This window comes from Drosophila eugracilis, unplaced genomic scaffold (genome assembly GCF_018153835.1).
Source record: "Drosophila eugracilis isolate 14026-0451.02 unplaced genomic scaffold, ASM1815383v1 contig_408, whole genome shotgun sequence".
NCBI lineage: Eukaryota > Metazoa > Arthropoda > Insecta > Diptera > Drosophilidae > Drosophila > Drosophila eugracilis.
This window is the reverse complement of record NW_024573270.1, coordinates 1,014,055-1,035,130: the sequence shown is the minus strand read 5'-3', so window position 1 is coordinate 1,035,130 and position 21,076 is coordinate 1,014,055. Positions and strand designations below refer to the sequence as shown.

Here is a 21,076-nt window from a genome sequence, read left to right as displayed (position 1 = left end):
TAATTCCAAAACACAAAATCTTTATATTTTATACGATACTGAAAGATTTTTAACAGGAAAAAATTCTACAAAAATTAAAAAGTTCAGCAATTATCGAAAGCAGTGTGGCATCTCATTTTACCCATTTAAAATTGATCGATTTTTGGCCATCTCTAAGAATGTATATAGCCAAGAAAGCTGCTTGCCAAGCAATTTTTGTCTGTCCATAGTACTTTGAAAGACTAAATATCAGCTTGAATATATATATATATATATACTTTGTATATCTTTTAATTATAATATTACGCAAGAATTGGAAAATAGTTGACACACATGTGTAAGCGCGCTAAGGTAATTTACTCTGATTTCTGTATGTGTGGCAGGGCAAACGTAATTAGACACGGAAATGGTAAACAATTTATTTTAAAATTGCGCTAAAAATAACAGGCATGCAATTGGAAAATGTTGAGTAAATATGCCAGTTAGATTGTTTAAATGGGTTTCGTGGAGGGGAGGAATGTGTACTTGATATATTAGTTATTTTGTGGTTTCTCCTTTATATACCTATAACTAATAGATTTATAAAGTTACAAACTATTTATAATCCAGGAAATTAGTCGTATTTCATTTTTGTCCCTAATCACATTTCCAAAAATACATACTTTTTGGGCTGTTAGAGAAGAGATAGGACTATCTATAACAGTGATATTAATGCCCCGTCGGAGTTATGACAAAGAGGTTGTTTGTGGCAGAGGGGAATGTACGACGCCGCCCACTGTCATAATAATAATAACACTAATCTCAATGGTTTCATGAGTCATTTGCGGTTTTTATTTTCCACTACCCCTTCTCTTTTTTTTTTTTATTGTTTTTCTTTTTGCTCGTTTTTTTACTTTGCTATAATTTTTAGTATACAAACAGACGCAATCTCTCTGTCTATATGGATGGTATATATAATATAAGGTGAGGTATATTATGACAGGTGCAAGGGGAAAACCAAATTGTCGGCGGGTTGATAACTCATCCATCGTTAGACGGACAAGCTGTGTGTGTGTGTGTTGGGCTGTGTGTTGTACATTGAACTACTAAATGGGTAAATGCAAATGTGCAATTTCAGCTCATTAATATTCAAGTGGCTGACTGTGTTGTTTGTGCTTGTATACGATAGATAGATAGATATATATAGAAAGATAGATAGATAGATAGATAGATGTAGATATATTGAATCGACATGACAAGACGACAGTGACCGCTGTCCACCGTTTACTTGGTTATTGTTTTCGATTTGCAACATTTAATCGATTTACTTTGCATTGGCAAATGAATCACCTACTTAAAAATACACTGGGAATGCCAGAGATAAACTAATTTAAATATTGATTAATATGCTAAATGGGATAATAGAGTAATTTAATTGGAAATTGGAGGATGTTGCTTATTAATTGTTTATTTATTTTCGATTTATTATGCATAAAGTTTCTGCACAACCGGAAATTACGAAGCTACAAAACATTTTAATGAATTTTTAACACAATTTATTTAACCACAAGGTTTTCGATTTCACAATTTTGAAGGTTAATTATTGCTAATTGCTTGTTAGGTTGACAAAACTTGATTAATGATTAAGAAGAAACTTAATTAACTAAGCCAGATGTGAGGTATTATTCGATAATCTTTTCGGCTATTATTTAAATTCTTAAAAAGAAAATTTCAATTCAAAATGATGAAATATTATATTTAATTAAATATTATCAAAGTAAAGTTATTCTAAATCATTTTCATACATACTTAGCATACTTTCCGGCACCTCTATCAAGAGATTTAAAATCCCTAGATATTACCAAAACAAAAAAGCCACCCATTAAATCATATTAAATGTATTCCCACTGTTATTAGTGCTTTTTGCGTGCTTGGTTAACTATTTTAGCCGAGTTTTCCCCATTAAAGCCGCCTACCTTTCGCCCCCAACCATTGATGGGGTGGAAAAGTTGGTGGAAAAGTTGGCATTCCGGCTCAAAAAACAGCTGATCCAATTCGTGGTCTCTCCATTTCCCTTGCAACCCTCTTACTAGCTCTAGCTCTCATTCCTCAAATACCTCTATCTCTTTCCTTTGTCTATCCCTATCTCTGTCATATTTTCCATCCATCTCACTCTTTCCGCTTTTGTCTCTGTTTGCGTGGCTTTTCTTGTCTCGAGCACAAATTAAATTTCCAACGAATTTAATGGCACACAGACAGACAGAAGGATGAAGGATGAAATAAAAAAGAACACACAGAAATAAAAAACAGCAGCGGAAGAGGGTGGGGAAGAGAAAATGGTAGAAGAACAGAGACACAGATAGCAAAGGACGTTTTAAAGTTGCAGCTATCTCGCTTTCACGCATTAGCGTAAAGTTTAGCGCCTAAAAGCAGGCAACTAAAATGCAAAAGGATGATGTGGCTGTAGGGCGGCCAAAAGCGTGGGAAAAAGAAGGTGGCAAAATGGGCAGAATATATATATGAAACGAAATGGAGGCGAAACGACATGAAAATGTGAGTCGAAAAATTAAAGGAAAAGAGTGAGGATGGGTTGGTGGAAAAGCGAGGAAAAACCGGAGCCAAGAATAATAATCAACATACAAAATACGGCTGGCTTTTTCCAAGCCAGCAACTTTTTTCCCACCCATTTTCCGGTTCCTCCCTATGTTATATTTTTTCTTTTTTGGGGAATTCATAACAAGGCTGTCATCGCCCCCTTTTCTCCTACGCCCCTCTCCATTTTCCACCCCATTTTTCTGCATTTTCTACCGCCCAAAAAATCAATAACGAACGAAAAAAAAACGTTTGTTTTTCTTCATTTTTTTTTTTTTTGCCTGCTGCAAACTGCGCTGTAGTTGTGAAAATGGGGGACCGGGAAATTGGGCGGGAAAGTTTTGGAAAATGGGGAGGTGCCACTGCAGACAGCTATTTGGTGTATTTACACATGGAAGCAGTAAAGCAGTGCAGGTGGAGAAAATTGTTGACTAGTTTACACGCTTGAAATGAATGTTAAAGTAAAACTTTCAAATTGTAAGTTAAATTATGTCTAAAAATATTAGTTTAATTTCTTAAATATTAAATACATATTGTTTTAAGACAGAGTTTTAGTTTAAATAGGCATTTTTTCTTACACATTAATAGAAATATTATCGAAAACCTTTCAGAATCAATTTTTATAGGTATATAGAAAAGGTTTACATAAGCAACTTCTTTGACTTAACTATTAGAAGTTTTCTCATTATTTGAATAAAGTTTTTGTATAGTAAAAATGTTTATATTAATATTATGTTAAAAAGTGTACAGAAAAGAAGGGAACTTCTTAAGAATGTCAACTTTCTTAGGCACCTTTAAGTTATATTCTCAAATACCACCTTCTAATTTTTGCCTAGTGTATGCATTTTTCCCTACAGCTCTCTAGCAGTGCTTCTTCTTGTTTCGTTCTCCTTTTATTTTTTGCATAGAAGAATTTGCGCTTTCCGTTATATTCTTCTTCTTCTTTTTTTGTGTGTTTTACATTCTTCTTCTTGTGATGGTTCCCTTCTGTTTTATATGCTCCATCTTTTCTGTTTTTCTGTTAGTTTTATTCCTTTTATTTTGCTGTGTGTTCTGTGAACAGTATATGCGTATGTGTGTGTGAGGTATATATGAATGTATGTGTGTATTACATATGTACAGACACAGACACAAGGCGTGGCTGAAAGAAGAAGAAGAAGAGGTGGGGATAAAGGGGTGGGAAGGAGTGGGTGGCTGATGCTCCTGCTGCTGCAGCACACATGTGTGTGTACACAAAACATATGGAGAGGATGTGTTGTACACATACATATGCATATGTACACATACATATATGACTTACTGCGCACATAACGGTACATGTGCGGCTTTCTCTCTCTTTCGCCCATACACACATAGCCCCATCTCTGTCCCTATTTTGCTGGCCATCTCTTTCTGGCTGCCGCTTGTTTTCAAACTTTTTCAAACGAAAACAAAGCTGTGTGTGCGGTTTTTAATTATTTCCCTTTTTGTTTGCTGGAACTTTAAAGCACAAAATCCAGAGAGAGGAAAACGCTGGAAAACGCAGGGCAATGTTAAAGGAATTGGGCGAAGATGAAAAGAAAAAAGAAGCGAAAGAACGATGCTAGAAGAGAGCTTATTAGCCAAAGCTCTTTTCAAACTACTGTGACTTGAATTTAGATTTTCCTTTTGTTTTCCCATTCTCTGTTCACATTTCTCTTCTTTCTATAGTCTCCCCGTTCTCGCTGTCGTCTTTATACGCATTAAAGTTGAATTGCGGTTGTGGTGGGAGTGGCATCCTCAATAAAAGGAAAATAATTGATGAATGAAGCTTAACAAAAGGGAAAATAATGGGGAAGATAAAGATACAATTTCGTATCTTTTGATTACTTTGGGGTCTTTATTTAGTTAATGTACGAATTTATAAACAATATAAATAATTGATATAATAATATTCACTAGAGATCATTCAAATGGAAAAACGAACTCCAACTTTTATCCAAAAAGTTATGCAATAGAGGAAAAGTAAATGTAACTTTCTATTGCTCTACTTAAAAGTGGGATTTTGGGTAACGCCCAACACAGAAATTGGCTAATTGAAATTCATTTAATTCAATTTAAATTGTAAACACTTTTCCTATGCATATAAACAATTGCTAATTTTTGGTTTTCTCTTTTTCTCTTTGCAGGTAAAACATCTCAACGAAGTTTGTTAAAAAAAAAACAAAAAACAAAAAGGCAAAGGTTTTGCATATTTTGGCAAAGGAAGAAAGGAATAAAGAAAAGGCAGGAAGTAAAAGGAAATAAGAGAGAAATATGATTAGTAAAGGCAACACAAAGTGGTAAAAATATATTAGTAATAGCAACTATTAGGCAAGGTCAAAGGAAATGGACAAATGGTTTATTTTGAGGTAACCGTAAAGGCAAAGGCAAGAAGGCGAAAAGCTTCAAGGAAAAGCAAAGGGTCAAAGTTTACAATATACGTATATATAAAGCTTTAATAAGGCAACTAAATAGAAGACGAAGGCTGGAGCTTATTTATAAGCTAATAGCGATTTTATTTAAGAAGTAGACACAAAGAGAATAAATAATAGGGAAAAGAAGGGGATGAAAAGAAGAAAGTATAGTTATTTGAGGGAAAAATAAAAAACATAAAGGGGAAAATAATAAGAAAATCAAACATAGCGAAGGGAAATAAGTAATAAAATATAAAGTAAAATAACAAAACTAAATATCAAACAACTTCAAACATAAAATTTCCAAACCAAAACTGCCAAAAATATGAAAGATTTCAAAAATGATTTTCCCTTTTTGGCAATTTTGCATGGCTTTTTCGTATAGTTCGTCATTCATGATTGATGATTTCGCTACATCATTGTCGGAGCTCTTCTTGTTGTTCTTTTTTTATTTCAAAAGCGAGCTTTGGACGAAAAAGAGAAGCCTTGAATTTGATGTTTTCTAAAAAATATAAAAGAATGGTGTGTTCAACTGTGTGAAGTTTGGCAACAATGTTGTTCGGCCGCTGGCCATCTCTTTCGCACTCGCATTAAAACGTCTTTAATATTTAATGAATTAATAAACGGGCCTGTGGTTCTTTGTGTTGGTGTTAGTGTGTGTGTGTGTGCGTGTGCGTGTGTGTGACGTTGATGCATGAGGTCGCGACGTTGCGTTGGCGTCGACGCCAGCAGAGGTAGCAGCAGGAACGTAGGGTCAAACGCGTCGCACGTTAATCACACAAAATCACAAAAACCCATCAAATGCGTTTATTATTGTTAATAATAAAAATGATAATAATAGCTTAACTACAAATTACTAAAAAAAAAAGATAACTAAATGGAAAATTTGAGTTTTAAATAAATATTTTTAGATAGTTTAACTTATTGAATATAGAAAAAGCAAATGCATTGCGAAACCTTAAAATTTGCATTAAATTTTTATTAAAAACTTCTTTAAAATCGTGAAATGAATGGCAAATATGGATTTTAGCTTCCTATGGTCAAATTTTATTAACCTTTTATCATAATTATTTGCAAATAGCTAATATTTCCAGTCTTTTTAATACAAAATTCAGAATTTAAATAAATATTTATAACAAATGTCTAACTATGCTAGTTTATAAATATTTATGACAAGATTTTTGGTCTGCACTTGCAATGGTTTAAAATTTCAATGTAAATAAACTATTTCTACAAATAAAAGAACTTTAAATACTTCTGATCCATCATTATGTATAATATAAACAAAAAATAGTTAAACTTTTCCTAGTAAAAAATTAAAACAAAAACGTTTGCCCACAAAAAACCCACAGAAACCAGTGAACAAACCTTAAGGTATGACTAATTTTTGTGCCGCCAGTGTATGGGAAAAAACGAAGGCAACAACAACTGCTGCTGATCCATGCGGCTGCCTCTGCCAGCGTCGTTCTGTCTCTGCCGACGCTGTTGTGGTTCGCTACCCACATGGCTGACTGCTAACATGCTCGGCAGCGGACAGGCGAACATGTTTATAACAAACATGTTTCTGTCGGCAGCACATGGCGGACATTCACGAAAACGAAAGAGATGGCAAGTCGAAGTTCGCACAGGCAATCTCTCTCTCGCTCGCAGAGGTTCGAAACCGGCCGGGGTTCGTGTCCCCAATAACAAAAATAATAATAAAGCATCGAGCATATAAAAGCCCACTAAATCAACCGTTAGATCGGGCCCAGCTTAAATCCCACTTATATATATGTATATATATACTATATATATAGTTTAGTATATATATTATATGTCAGTGTGTAGCCGTGTATTATGCAGATATGCTAAATTATATGATGCGATCATCCGATTATCTTAGATTGCCGCAAAAAAAAAAAAATAGTGGAAAAACGGGGTCAAGCCTCAGTTGGTTCCATTTATTTTCAGCATTTTCTCGTCTGTCTGTAAATGGAATTGCAGATCGTCGTAGTTTAAACATATTAAGGTGCGGGGATTAGTCTATAAGCTATGTATGCCAAATTCTAGAACTAGCATTAAATTAGTTGGATTTTATAACTAGATTTGGTTAGATTCGCAGTTTGTGTAACGGGTCAAGGTGTTTAGAATTTGCATTTCCAACGGTCAAAGAACTTAACCGGTTTGAGAAGTTTATAAAAGATTTAAGAAAAAGGGATTTTCAAAAGAAATCAGAAGTTTGGCCATAGAAATAGGGCTGAGTTAGTCATTATAAAATGCCTCTTAAAGGTATTGAATCTTAGTGGAACTTCCTTAGTACTAGAAAGTATCCAATTTAAGGGATTTAATATTATTTATTGATTAAATTGTACAAATGAAAGGTTTTTGTTATAGTGAAAGTGAGAAAAAATATTTATTTTACCCCAAAACTAAACAGATTTAACAGCCAGAACAGAAAACTAAACAAGCCAAGCCACTTAGGAAAATGTCAGTACTTAAAACCACATTTAATGTAGCTTAGTACTAGAGCTAGTTATTATGATTTAATCAAGGTTTCCTGGTAATACTCAAAAAGCACCTAAATAATTGATAAACCAATAAAAAGAATTCCTTTCTTTTGCTACGACTGATGAGGAAAAACGTTTTTCATTAGCCTGGCCAACTTGAGATGCCGCTGCCAATTTAGACAATAATTTAATAATCTGCTGTTTTCGTCTCCTTTCGCCCCCACTGGTCGTACAGGGCCCTCGAGCAGCTGCCCCATTATGCCAAGCAGGTGGCGCAGCTCCAGCAGCTTCAGCACCAGCAGCAGCAGCAGCAACAGCAACAGCAGCAGCAACAACAGCAGCAGCAGCAAGACCAGCGAACCACTTTGCATCCTCAAATTCACCATCATCATCAACAGCAAATGCAACAGCAGCAGCAGCAGCAGCAGCAGCAACAACAATCCTCGAGAGCGGCGGCCAGTCCATTATCACCACTACGTCCTGGAAATCCTGGCAGTGGCAACAGCAGCAGTAGCAGCAGTAATAACAGCAGCAGTGCAGCAGCGGCAGCAGCAGCAGCGGCAGCAGCTGCGGCGGCCGTTAGTACCGCTTACCCGCCTCCGCAGCACCGTTTCATCCAGAATACGGGCTATAGCATTGCCCCGGCGCCCACCTATCGTGAGAACCCCTACTCGCGTCACCCCCAAATTCAGCAGCAGCAGCAACAGCAGGCTGCAGCGTCGATGCCAGAATATCAGAGGGCAGCAGCTAGAGCGGCTGTGGCAGCGGTGTCGGCGGGCAAAAGCAACGTATCTGGCCAAAGTTCCAATAGCAGCAGCAGCAGCGGCGGAGGCGGCGGAAGTGGTAGTGCCGGTGGATCAGCACCACCCGGCGGCGGTGTCGTCCAGGTATCGCAATCCGGCGGAGTTTTGGTCATGGAGGCCATGCCCCATTATGCCAGCCAACCAAATAGTAATCCCTCCCAACAGCAGCAGCAGCAGCAGCAACAACAACAGCAGCAACAGCAAGGCGGCAATCCCAGTGCCGTGGGAGGAGCATCTGCTGCTGGGGGAGGTGGCGGTGGAGGCGCAGGCGGCAGTGGCAGCATAATGGCCGGGAATTTGGGGCGCATCCTGATGCCCCATCCAGGAGCTCTACAATACACCAGCGAGTACCTGACCAATGCCACAGCGGTGGCGGTTGCGGCAGCGGCCAACCAATTGCAGCTGCAACAGCAGCAACATCCGCCCGAGCCATTTGGTGGCCAGCAGCCGTACAAGAAGCAACGGCTTAGCGAGGCCAATGCCAGCAACATGAATCACCTGCCGCCGCCACACCCGCAACAACATCAACAGCAGCAGCAGCAACAGCAACAGCATCAGGCACACCAGCAACACCAGCGATCCTCGCCAGCCCAAGTGCAACAGCAACAGCAGCAGCAGCAACAGATGAACAGCAGTCGGCAGAGTCACAATGATATGTGCCGACAAGTGGTCACCACGCCAATGGGTATGCAACTCAAGGTCGAAACGCTGCCCCAGCAGCAGCAGCAACTGCAGCAACAACATGCCTCACAATCCCAACGGCGTTCTCAACCAGCGGCGGGCAGCATGTCCTCCGGAGTGAGTCAACCAGTGGGTAATGTCAACGTTTCCACGTCAGGATCGGCGGGGAGTCATGGCGGCAGCAGCAGTAGCAATATTGCTGCAGGATCCGGATCGGGATCCGCCAGCACAGAGGCCTACCATCCACAGGTGAGTAGTGGAGTAAAGTGGCAAAAGAAGAGCTCTGGTTGATGATGAAGTGGGGAATTTCTTTCCCTAAAAAGTCACCGAAAAGTATCGAAGAATATGCCCCTAAAAGAGTTGAGGCTGTGCGACTTTTTAGGGTTATGTAAATCGTATAAATCTTTAACTTTGAGCTCTCCTTCATGTCTTTTAACCAGAAAACCAAACTAATTAACATTTTTAATAATCCAACAAAACAGGTGGAGGCCATTTCACCGACGTTGCCCAGCGATAGTTCGATCGAGGAACGTGGAAGGACCAGCGCCAAGGAGGATCTACTCATGCAAATCCAGAAGGTGGACAATGAGATCAAATCCGCTGAAACGACCATGGATACGCTGCGTAAAAAGGAGAAATCCCTAATGGAGGAGGCTGCCCTGGCCAAAGAGCAAAAGGCCGCCAAAGAGCTGAACGAGAATAACAACGATCAGGAGAATGTGGTGGTGGAGCTAGCCTGGCGCAGTCAAATGCTGGCCGAGAAGATCTATGCGGCTAATCGTAAGACGGCCCAGGCGCAACATTCCATGCTGCAGAATGCAGCTGCTGAGGAATCATCGGCAGGATCCGTAGCCGGTAGACCATGGTTGCCATTGTATAACCAACCACTCGATGTGGAAGCCCTAACCATGCTGATACGTCAGCATCAGAACCAGATCCGCGGACCGTTGTTTCAGCATATTCGTAAACTAAAAGCTGATCGCTGGCTGCACAATCAGGGTCTGGTTGAGAAGTATACCAAGGAGCAGGCGGACTGGCAACGCCGCTGCGAACGTATGGAGGCCAGTGCCAAGAGGAAGGCACGTGAGGCCAAGAATCGTGAGTTCTTCGAGAAGGTCTTCACGGAACTGAGAAAACAACGTGAGGATAAGGAGCGTTTCAATCGTGTCGGATCGCGTATTAAATCCGAAGCGGATCTCGAGGAGATTATGGATGGCCTGCAGGAGCAGGCACTCGAGGATAAGAAGATGCGTTCGTATGCAGTGATACCGCCCCTGATGCACGATGCCCGCCAGATGCGTTGTGCCTATCATAATGAGAACGGACGCATCGAGGATATGGTGGCAGTGCATCAGCAGCGTAAGGCCCTCAATATGTGGACGGCCGGCGAGAAGGAGACCTTTAAGGAGAAGTATTTGCAACATCCGAAGAACTTTGGGGCCATTGCCGCCAGTTTGGATCGTAAATCGCCTCAGGATTGCGTTCGCTACTACTACCTCAGCAAGAAGACCGAAAACTATAAGCAGTTACTCCGCAAATCCCGCCAACGGACGCGCAGTTCACGTAATCCTGCCAAGACACCGGCCGCTCAGCCGCAGTGCATCATCGATTCGATGACCACGGGCGTTATGACTCGCCTGCAACGTGAACAGCAGCAAAAGTCCGGTGGTCGTTCATCGGCCGTTGCCGAGCGTGAGCGTGCGGAACGGGCGGCCGAACGTGAACGTGTGGCAGAGAAAGCGGCAGCGGATGCCGCCAAAGCGGCTGAAAGTGCCGCCGAGAAGGCAAGTGCTGCCACAAAAGCTGTGGAAGCAACGGCGGCCGGTGAAAAGGTTGCCAAAGCGGCTGCAGCAGCAGCAGCGGCAGCAACAACATCATCATCAGCAACGTCAACTCCATCGGCGGCGGCATCAACGGATAAAACGGATGCAAAGGCAAATGCCAGTGAAAAGAATGCAGCAACAGCAGGAGGAGGATCCGCGACAATAACAACAGGAACTCCAGCTGCAGCAGCAGCAGCAGCAACGCCTGCAACAACAGCAACAGCACCACCACCATCATCATCAGAGATCTCAGCGGGCGGCGGCGAGGCCAAGAGCAAAGCTGCCGAAGAGGAGGCAGCAGCAGCAACAGCCGGTGCAGCAACTTTGGCCACAGCCGGTACACCGGCAACGGGAGCCAGTGCGGCCAGTGCTGGTGAGGCAACAACGGCAACGGGTGCAACGGCAACAGCTGCCGCCAAGGGTGCTGGGAAACCAGAAACTGCAACCGAACCAGCGGGAACTGCTGCCAAGGGAGCAGATTCTCGGCTAGATGATCCACTGGCTAAAACTGGTTCAAAAGCTTCCAATGCCGAGGGCTATAATGGTGGGTCCTCCTTCTTCTGCTTCCTTCTCTTGTTTCTATAATCTTACTAAATCGTTTTTTATCTTTTAGCCACCGGTGGCGGAACCACTAGCAATGCTACAACCGCCTCTGCTCCGGCACAGGGCGTAACCTTGAATGGCTTTAAGATGGGCTACCAGGCTGTGGTCATGGCCAATGTAAAGGCTACTGCAGGTGGCGAGGATTCGACGACCGGAGCAGGACCAGGATCTGGATCGGGGGTGACGAGTGGCAGCGGCGATAAGATCGTCAAGACAACGCCATCATCCCGAACGAATCCGAATTCAACGTCATCCTCAACGGCAGTGGGTGAAAGTGGTGGTGCCGGAGTGCCCACTTTTGCTCACACGGCCACCACGGCTGGCAATTATCTTGGCCAGAAACTGAAGGCAGCTCAGGTGGAGGGAATGGGAGCGGGCAATGATCTACACTCGGGTGTTAGGTGAGCTTATTATAAGCCTATGACTATATTATCATACTGTAACTAACTATTGCCATCTCTGTCGGATTTGCAGTGAATCGAAGAGGAAACGCTTTGAACTGAATTCTGGCGAGGCACAAGGCAATGCCACATCGGCTAATACCAATAGCAGCAACATCAACAGCAGTCACAGCCTAAAGGTCAATGCCAATAAGGATGGATTATCGATGTCTAAGACATCGTTGGCATCGTCCACTTCGGTTGTCACATCAACACCATCATCATCAGCATCGTCTTCATCGTCATCATCCATGCTGTTGATTAGTGCCGCATCCATCATGTCCACCGCATCGGGAGGTGCTACATCCTCGAGCACAGCTACTACCACGGCCACGGCTCAGGCAATCTCTATGCCTCTACTGGCGGATGGCAGTGGAAATTCGATGGTGAATGCTTCGGAAATCATAGCTCTTGATGGTAAAGGTAAGTTTTCGAATTGTTATTATGATTATGGGTAGGGATTTGGTTTAAATATTAATCTTTCAACTTTGTAGGACGTTTTGATATAGATACGAGTATATCCCTTATAAACCTGTTCTTTCTATCATTTTTAAGGATATTGATCCTTAATGTCTGATATTTTCATATAAATTTTCAAATTTTGCCAACTTGTTTAGCTTTCAAGCTTCGAAGTCCCTCAGCTACATCAGCTTTTATCCTTTTCATGAACTTTAAACACAGCTTTTCCTTCAAAGTATAGCCCAGCTAGACTTCTAAAGCTTTAGGACTTTAAAAAGTTGTAATTTTTCCTTTACAAAGTTTTCAAAAAGCATGTCCTTGCCAGCCTAAAAGCTCCTCTGTTAACCTGTTGAAGCTTTTGCTATGTTAAATATCCTTTTTTCTTCGTTGCTTTTACCTTTAGCAGAGAGCTTATCAAAAATGCATTTCCCGCCATTGACAACTGCAATGTTTGTGGTGCATTGTGGCAGTCGGTAGGTCCTTTTAATCAAACTATTCCGCCCACCAAAGGACCACCCACCACCCAAAATCCAATCAGAATTGCCGTTTCTCTATCTCCATTTCATGGGCTTCTGTTTGCGCTGTTTCTCCGCCAGCGCTTTCGATTAATATTTTATCAAAAAAAAAAAAGGAAAATACTAAGAAAAAAAAAGCCACCAAGCTATAAATGGCCTTAAGTCAAGCCAAGTCGTCGTCCAGGGCCAAAAAGAGTTGACGGTGGGGTTGGGCGATGGCTTATAAAAGCCCAGAGGAGGTGGCTCAATTGGTGGTTCACTGTTCCACCCTCTCTCTCCAGTGGCTCAGTTCAACGCTTTTTGGCCGCTTGCGGTTTTCTTTTTTACTTCTTCTTCTACTGTTTGTGCACCACCGCCCACCGGCGAATGGCAACCCAACTTGACTGCCACCCACCATCCACCATCCACCACCCACTTTCCAGTTTGCCATCATCATCTTCGCTTCGCTTCGCTCGGCCTTGTTGGCTGTCATCTCCCTGGCGAGTTAATTAAACTCAATTAAATTAAAGTCTTTTTTTGTAAACGTCTTTTTTATTATGCAAGTGATTTAATTTAATTATTAAATTGCGGCAAGGATTCTGTTTACCTTTGTATCCATCCATCCATCCACGCTTTCCCAACGCTTTTCACTCGTATTTCTCGCATTCTCTTTCTTGATTTACAAAAAAAGGAAAGGGTGGAACAAATATAGATCAAGTTGTGGGGGGCGGCAGGCTGGATTCGATAAGAGATCTGTGATATATGGAAATCGGATTAAATTGTTAATATTTATTATGAAAAGTTTAGCGGAATTTCTGGGGCTTAAAATTTGAAATATTTTTAAGATGAAATGTGAAGAAACTTCTTAAATTTTGGTAAATATTTTAAATTGATTTCTCATCTTTGTTTTAATGGCCAAAATTCTTAAATCAAAGTTAAAACTTTATGTAGGCAGTCTAAGACTTCATTTCCTGTGCTTGCTTGCTCGTTTTACTTACCAACTGTTTTTCCATTTGTTGGCTTTTCCTTTTAGACTTTTTAAGCTGAATATATTTTTGATTTCTCCAAAATATTCTTATTAAATTTCACTTTCTTAACTTCAAGTTTTACTTCAACTTTCAAACATCATTCTCTCTCCATCTTTGTGATTTTTAAAATACTTTTTATTTATTTTTAAATTGCATTTCTAGAGCGACAAAAAAAAAACATTTTAGCGTGTGTGTTGGTGTGTGTTTGTTGTGATTTTTAGGTGTATATAAATTCGTAGATTTCGTTGCTTTGATTTTGCCTTTAAAATATCTTAGGATTGCTGTTGCTGCTGTGCCGCCTGCTGATCATCGGCAGTTGCTGCTGCTGCGGCTACTACTGTTGCTGCCTCACGTTTCGTGTTGCTAGTACTGCTGTTGCTGTTGCTGCTAGTGCTGGTATTGCTGCTGCTGTTGTTGTTGCTCGTGGCAGTTGCCTCAATTTCATCCGCATGGCACATTTTCCGATGCTTATGAACGAAATAATAGCTGGGAAACTTGCTGCCACAGGTTTTGCAGGGATAATATTGAACATTCATGTCCAAAGGTCGCACTTCTCGACGCAGCAAGGCTGAGTTTGCTGCATTTGCTGTTGCCCCTGTTGCTCCTGTTGTTGCTCCCCCTCCTCCTCCTCCTCCTCCTGCTGCTGCTGCTATTCCACCAGCTGTTCCATTCTGATGACCACCAATCGATTGGTTATCCGTTTCCAGATTGTTGGCCAACAAAGTTGACGGTTCTGTTAGCAATTTCTTGTCCGCTGTGGTCAAGCTCAATGGATTCAAATGGCGTTTGGCATGCTTTTGATAGCAATACTGGGATTTGAATGTGTGCTTGCAATAGACGCAGACATAGAGTTCTTGATTGGAACCACCGCTAGTTGAAGTTGATGAACCACCTCCGTGAGGTTTCCTGTTGCTGCTATTACCTGCTGTTACCGATGATGATGATGATGATGCTGCTGCAGTTGCTCCTCCTGTTGATTGTTGTTTACCGATTGGTGTTGCTGCTGCTGCAGCGGCTGCCGTGGCATCGCCACTATTCTCACTCTCCTCCTGTTGCTGATGGCTTAACTGTCGCTGCTGGCTGCTAATGGCCCTGGCCATCTGTTGGTGAAAAGAATAACTAACACTCTGTTGACTGCGATGTTGTTCCACGGCCATAGCTGATGAAGATCCTCCAACCGATGATCCTCCAGTTGAGTTACCAATTAATGATCCCGATTCTAGAGACTCCGGCTTATGGCCATAGGCTGTATTGAGAATCCTACGAAATCTCACTGGACCATCACAGCTGGCTACGTCAATGATAAATTTCGAGGGTGTTATGGGCGTGGCAGTCATTTCCAATTGAGCAGCCGGCACTGGAGCTTTGGCCACCTGCAAGCCAGTGGATTTCCTTGATCGGGCGGTAGAGGATTTACCTCGACTATTACCCTTCGGCAATGATTCTCTTTTGGAGTTTTGACTTTTTGATTGTGATTTTGGAGTCGCATTGATGATGGTGGCCACCACAGTTGGTATTGGAGTTGGTGGCTTCACATCCAAACGTTCGATATTCAGACTGCCGGCACTGCTTCCGGCCAGAGAACTCACCACCGAAACATTGCAATCCATGTCCACATCCGGTTCGGGATCAGCTTCGTTATCCGTCACTGTATTGCTATCGATAAAGACTTCGACATCTTCATCCTCTTCGTTATCCTGAATGACGGACTGTTCGTTGTCCATGCTCAGAGAGTTGGCCCCAAAGGAACTCAGTGAAGCTGGAGCGGCAGGTGCATGTGGATGTGGTGGTGGTTGTTGTTGTGGTTGTGGTGGAGCAGCACTTGGTGGTGCTTGTGGAATGGGTAGAAAACCAAAATTCGGCATAGTTGCCTTGCTGGGTATTGGGCGGATGACTTTGGCTGGGATGCTGGGAACTGGACAAAGCTGAGCGGGATTGCCATTTAAATAACCCTCCGTTTGAGCTCGGGCCAAAAAGGAACTAGAAATTAGATATGAAAATCTATCAAATGGAAAATCTATAAAATTTGGAAAAATTTTTAATATTTCTAAAGGAGTTCTATATGATTTCGAAAACTATCCATCAGATTGCTAGGAAATTCAAGGAAATATCCTTCGGGAAATATTTTCTTTAAGATAGTTAAAGATTTCCCGCCGAACCAAAAAACCCACCGGCAGATTTCCAGAGCCCTTGGCATATGCAATACGTGGGTGGCCAGCAAAACGGCAAAGATATTGTCGACGGTCAGGTCCAGATAACCCGTGTACATATAGGTTAGCAGCGGTGCAAACTGATCGGCTGTGACATTGCTAAGATATAGTAATAGTTCGCCCGTTGCCGTTGTTGCCGATGATGATGAATTGGAATTTGAAGTTGCAACTGCTGCCGCTGCTGCTGATGATGCCTCATCCAAACGTATGGCGGAGCGGAGATAACCACTGTGCATGCCCAGCACCAAAGAGTGAGCCACAAAGCGTACACTACTTGGTGCTGGACCCACTTCTAAGATCACATCCGGTGGCGAACTCATTACCAAAGCGGAGGCACTAACTCCACTTGGTCCTCCACTTCCGGAGCCGCCAATTCCGGATGTCGAACGCGTTGCCGGCGTTCCGCCGCCACTGCTGCTGCTGGTGCTGCTGCCTGTCAGCCAATTTGTGAACATTGTTGCACGTGCACAAGAAAAAAAAAAAACAAACAACAATATAAACAAAAAAAAAAAATGATTGTTTGCGTTGCGAGATTTTTGAGGCAAGGACGAAGGACGAACGAAAGGAGCGCACCACAGCGCGTTGTGTCGCGTGTCCAAAGGGAAATCGGCTGGAGAACTGATGGCCGACAGCCGTGCGTCTCCGGTATTTATACTCCCCGGCAGTCAAACATGCAACATGCGGCATCGTTCGTCGTTGTCCTTCGGCTGAGGAATCGTGTTTCCACTCGTTAAATGTTCCACAAACAGGCTGACTGTTTTTCAGGATCTGAACTCGTATTTAGAATATTTTTTTTTTTAGATATTTTTGGATTGTCATAACTATTAGCTTTTAGTTAAGTTTTGAGTTATTTTTGAAGAAAGAAGTTAAGTTCGCTAGTTTTTTGGGTTCTTAAAAAAGAAATCTAGTTATTATAGTAAAAACTGCTTTAGATTTTTCGAAATGAACAAAATATTCAAGAGAAGAATTTTGCTAATTTCCACCAAAAGTATTGCCTACTTTTCCGGGCTCAGTTTCTGTGATTTCTTTTTTTTTCCGCTAGCCTTTGCCCTTTTTACATTTTGACCCGAATGCAGTGGCAGAACTCAACTTCGCGGTTCTTTTGAGTACATTTCCCCTCTTTTGCATGTGTCATTCGAGCGCTTAACAACTCTTTACCGTTTTCTTCTCTGCCAGTGCCTGTGTGTGTGTGTGTTTCCACCCGAAAATGTTGGCCCAATCGACTTAATTGATTTGTGGGCATAACCAACACATATTTACACACAGTTTGTATCTCTGTGTGCGTTTTCATGTTGATTTACTGCTTACATATGCGAGTGTGTGTGCTTTTGCCTTATCTGCCTTTAACTATAAATATCTGTGTGTGTGTGTGTGTGTGTGTCTTGTGGTCTTGCAGTTCGAATTCTCAATCAGCTATTAGCGTTTAACCTGGAAATACCCTGGAATTTATGGTTAATAAAGAAAATTAACTAAGATTTTAGGGGATTTTTAAGATTGTTTTTTAATGAAAATCTTTTCTTAGTAAGAATCTTTTGTTTTATGTTTTGATTTTTTATCATTAATTTGTATTATTTTTCCACCAAATTAGTAGCCTACTTATTAAAGGGTATCTCTCACTTCGACTTCATCTTCGTAACTTTGAATTCTCTGCGTTATTTTTCTTAGATTTCCATCAGCAAGCAGCCCATTTTTTTGGTGTGGCTTATTTGGTCATTTGGTTGGCTTTTAATTACCGTTACTGCTGATCGGTTTATTTGAGCAACCGCAGGCCTTCCCTTCCTCTCCCACAACTTATCCACCTGGCTATATGAATGTCCTTTACTTTGGCTTAGTGTTCTTGTACTTTCCCTTACCGGAAATGCCCCCTAAAAATATGTGAACCTCTGCGGCGGGCTGGCTGGACTAGCTAGTAGTTGGCAGACTGATTTCGTTTGGCTGATATGGCAATTGGTCAGTTTGTTGGCATTTTATTATATTATGTGTCCTGTCCTGATGATGATGATGTGGTTGTTGTTGTTGTTGTTGTTGTTGGTCCCCTTATTGATGGGCTAATTTAATTAAGTCGCTTTTTGTAAGGTCCTCTCATGCTCACTCTCAGCCACTGACACACTCACACTCACACTCACATCCTGTCTTGTTCGATTCGATTTAACTTCAATCAAGCGTTAACAATTTTAATTAAATTATTTCCAAATGTAATTATAAATGTGCGTCATGCATAAATTGTGTTATTAATTTATTTACCCACCCACACTGACAACAATTGCAATTACAACAATTGAGCGAGGTCGTCCTGGCTGCAGAGCTGCTGGATATCTGCAAGAGTAAAAATGGTGATGGGTGGAGGGGGGCGGGGCTGTAGACCGACCACCAGACGCTGGCCGAGGCCAACTTTTTGAATAAATAATCACAACGTAGGCAAAAAATAAATTTCATAAATTGGCATCAGCGCAACATTGGCGGCAATAAATGAACGACATAAAAAAAAAAAACAACAACAAAATATTACATATTTAAAAAAGTGGAAAATTGGAAATTCAGTAGCTCGTTTCTGACGTCGTCAATCTGTCAGGTTTTTAATCTCATGTCCAGCATTTGCATCTTTATGTTTTTTCTAGGGTTACGTTCTTAAATTTTGTTTAATTTTCTAGTCAAATCGGCTTAGTTTCTTAAACTATGGTTACTTGGTCTGTTTTTCGACCGCACAGTGGAATGCAGTGTCACATGCAGTTGCCATGATGCAATTCAATTCAATTAATGAAACGTTGTAAAAGAAGCGTTGCAAAGATGCCCGGAAAACCCCGTGCACCTCACTCACCCACCCCCTTTGCCCCCACCAATGGTTTTCCCTTCATTGCGTGTGTCACTTTTGCCCTCTCTTTTGTGTGGGTTACACTTTGTGCTGATCTTTGCAGTAAGTTGGCAAATTGCCTGACAACCGGAAAACCAAATCGAAGCAGCAACATCTCGCACTCACACACACGCACATTCACCTGTCAACTGGCTTACACACACACACACACACACACACACGTAGGCAGCTTTGTCCATGTTGACAAGCAACTTCTGTTCCGCTCGCCACATCTTCCCTCTTGCTCTCTGCTGCAGCTTATCCCAGTTGGATTTTATTGTTTGCATACACTCTACTCACTCACACACACACACACACACACACACACACACATATATACAGACTCGTATACATATGCAATGGGGATATCCTACTTCCTTTTTTATCCCCTGCTTTTTGGCAGGGGGGAGGGGTGAAGGGAAGGCGAGTCAAAAGGGACAAACCTTTTATGACAATTAAAACATAATTGACGGTCAACATTAATAAACCAAACGCACACCGAAAAACAACAGCATGAAAAAAGAGCTACAACCAGAGGAGGCGAAGCAAAGAGCACAAGGCAGGACAACAGGCAGGATATGCAGGATGTGCACGGGAAGAAAAAGTGTTGTATATGTATAGAACAACTTTAGTATAATAGATCTTAGTGGGGTTTGAATTTTATCTTCGAAATTATTCTTTCTTTTTTCATAGAACTATAAATATTTTTGATCTATTATCCAAGCTTCTTAAGAGACCCATATCTCAAGTCTTAGACTCTACAAAAATCACCCTAAAACCTAGAAAACTTTGCCTTCTACCACACTTTCTCACAGTGCAGGCTTGAAGGGGCAAACGAGAGTGCGGCGTCGGCGGTGAGTGAGAACAATCTGCGTTTTTCTGTTCCTGTGTGGTCCTGTACGTACCGACCAGTATATTTTTGGGCCAAAACAACAACAACAACAGCAGCAACAACACATTGGCAACAAGATTGCAATTGAACTTTCGGCAAAAGGGTGCGATGAAACCGAATAACGCACTAATCCCTAGCCAGGACCCCAGAGAGAGAGATAGTCCATGTTGCCCTGCCCATATCGCCATCCAGCCATCCCTCCTCTATTCTCATACAAATCAACACACAGCCATTTTGTGTTAGTTAAAAATTCTTTTTGTGTGTTAAACAACAAGCCAAAAACACAACAAAAACAATAGCAAAAAACAAAAAAAAAAAGAAGGAAGGCGAACCGAAAGAAGCCAAAGCATCCAAAAACATAGAAAAAAGCGCGCCAAAAACTAAATTTGAAAGCATTGCTAAGGGGGGAAGGGAGATAGAGTTGGAGTAGATATACAGTAGACAACAAAATAATAGTTTTATGACTTTGTTAGAGTAAGTTAAGGACTCTGAATACCAGAAAGAGAAAGTCTTAAAAGAAGATTTTGAAGATATCTTAAGTGAAATGGCAGCTTTACTTATAGTTCAATTTATAGAAAAGTTTTCTTTAGTTTTTTACCACCACCACTATTATTTTGCCCTTAGGTGTACGAAATATGTGTGTGTGTCGTGTGGGTGTGTGTGTGTGTGCTATCCTCTTTGGGCAATTAAACTGGTGACACGCTGTTATTTTTGTTGTTTATTAATTTGTTCATTGCATTTTAAGTGATCGCTTCGCCCACTCCCCCTTCCTGTTGCTCTTTTGTGCATTATGCTGATGGAAAGTAAACGCGGTAGTAAGAAGTGGTTGGGTTGATTTTTCGGCTTTTCTGGCCCCTTTGGCCGCGAATGCAATTTGATGTTTTGTGCGGGGCCCACTTTGTCCCCTTTTGCCCGTTGTTGGGCTGTCAAAAAGCGGCCAAAAGTATGCAACACGCTGCATCGCGGCTTAAATGCCCAAATGTCCCCGGGGGCCTGGGATGTGATGGGGTGGGGTGGGGAAGGGTGATAGGGGGAGGCATTGGCTGCAGCAAAAGTCACTTGGCAAAAGACTGGCCCGCCGTTTATGAAATTTTGAACAAAATTGAAATTACGCTAATTGTTTGGACTCTCGCGTACACTCGCTGCTATAGCCCTGCCCCTGCTTTATTTTCCAAAATGATGGTGCAGGGGGGAGTGTGTGCCTGGCCAAAGCAAAAACAATTAGCGAATTTGATGAGCAAATCCTCGTTACACGCGACTGTGGAAAATGGAGCAGGGGTGGTGTGGTGGTTCCCAAAAAAAGGGGGTTAGAACAGCCCCCAACTCCCTGGCGCAACCCCCT

General features: G+C 41.8%; 2 protein-coding genes across 4 annotated transcripts in view; one reads left to right on the top strand and one right to left on the bottom strand.

Annotated features, from left to right (window-relative positions):
• Nucleotides 1-21,076, top strand: part of LOC108103830 — a 65,709-nt gene that overhangs the window by 26,945 nt on the left and 17,688 nt on the right. For 2 of the 3 annotated variants that reach the window (XM_017209517.2, XM_017209516.2), the window contains exons 3-6: nucleotides 7,667-9,183; nucleotides 9,417-11,301; nucleotides 11,371-11,761; nucleotides 11,835-12,223. In XM_017209517.2, the coding sequence (XP_017065006.1) occupies nucleotides 7,667-9,183; nucleotides 9,417-11,301; nucleotides 11,371-11,761; nucleotides 11,835-12,223 (4,182 nt within the window). The remainder of the gene's footprint in view (nucleotides 1-7,666; nucleotides 9,184-9,416; nucleotides 11,302-11,370; nucleotides 11,762-11,834; nucleotides 12,224-21,076) is intronic. The other variant, XM_017209518.2, reaches the window with a different exon arrangement.
• On the bottom strand, nucleotides 12,230-20,685 carry LOC108103832. Its single transcript, XM_017209519.2, has 2 exons — nucleotides 15,953-20,685; nucleotides 12,230-15,761 (listed from the first exon to the last, which is right to left on the bottom strand). The coding sequence occupies exons 1-2, from the start codon at nucleotides 16,444-16,446 to the stop codon at nucleotides 14,054-14,056; spliced, it is 2,202 nt and encodes a 733-aa protein (XP_017065008.1). The 5' UTR covers nucleotides 16,447-20,685; the 3' UTR covers nucleotides 12,230-14,053.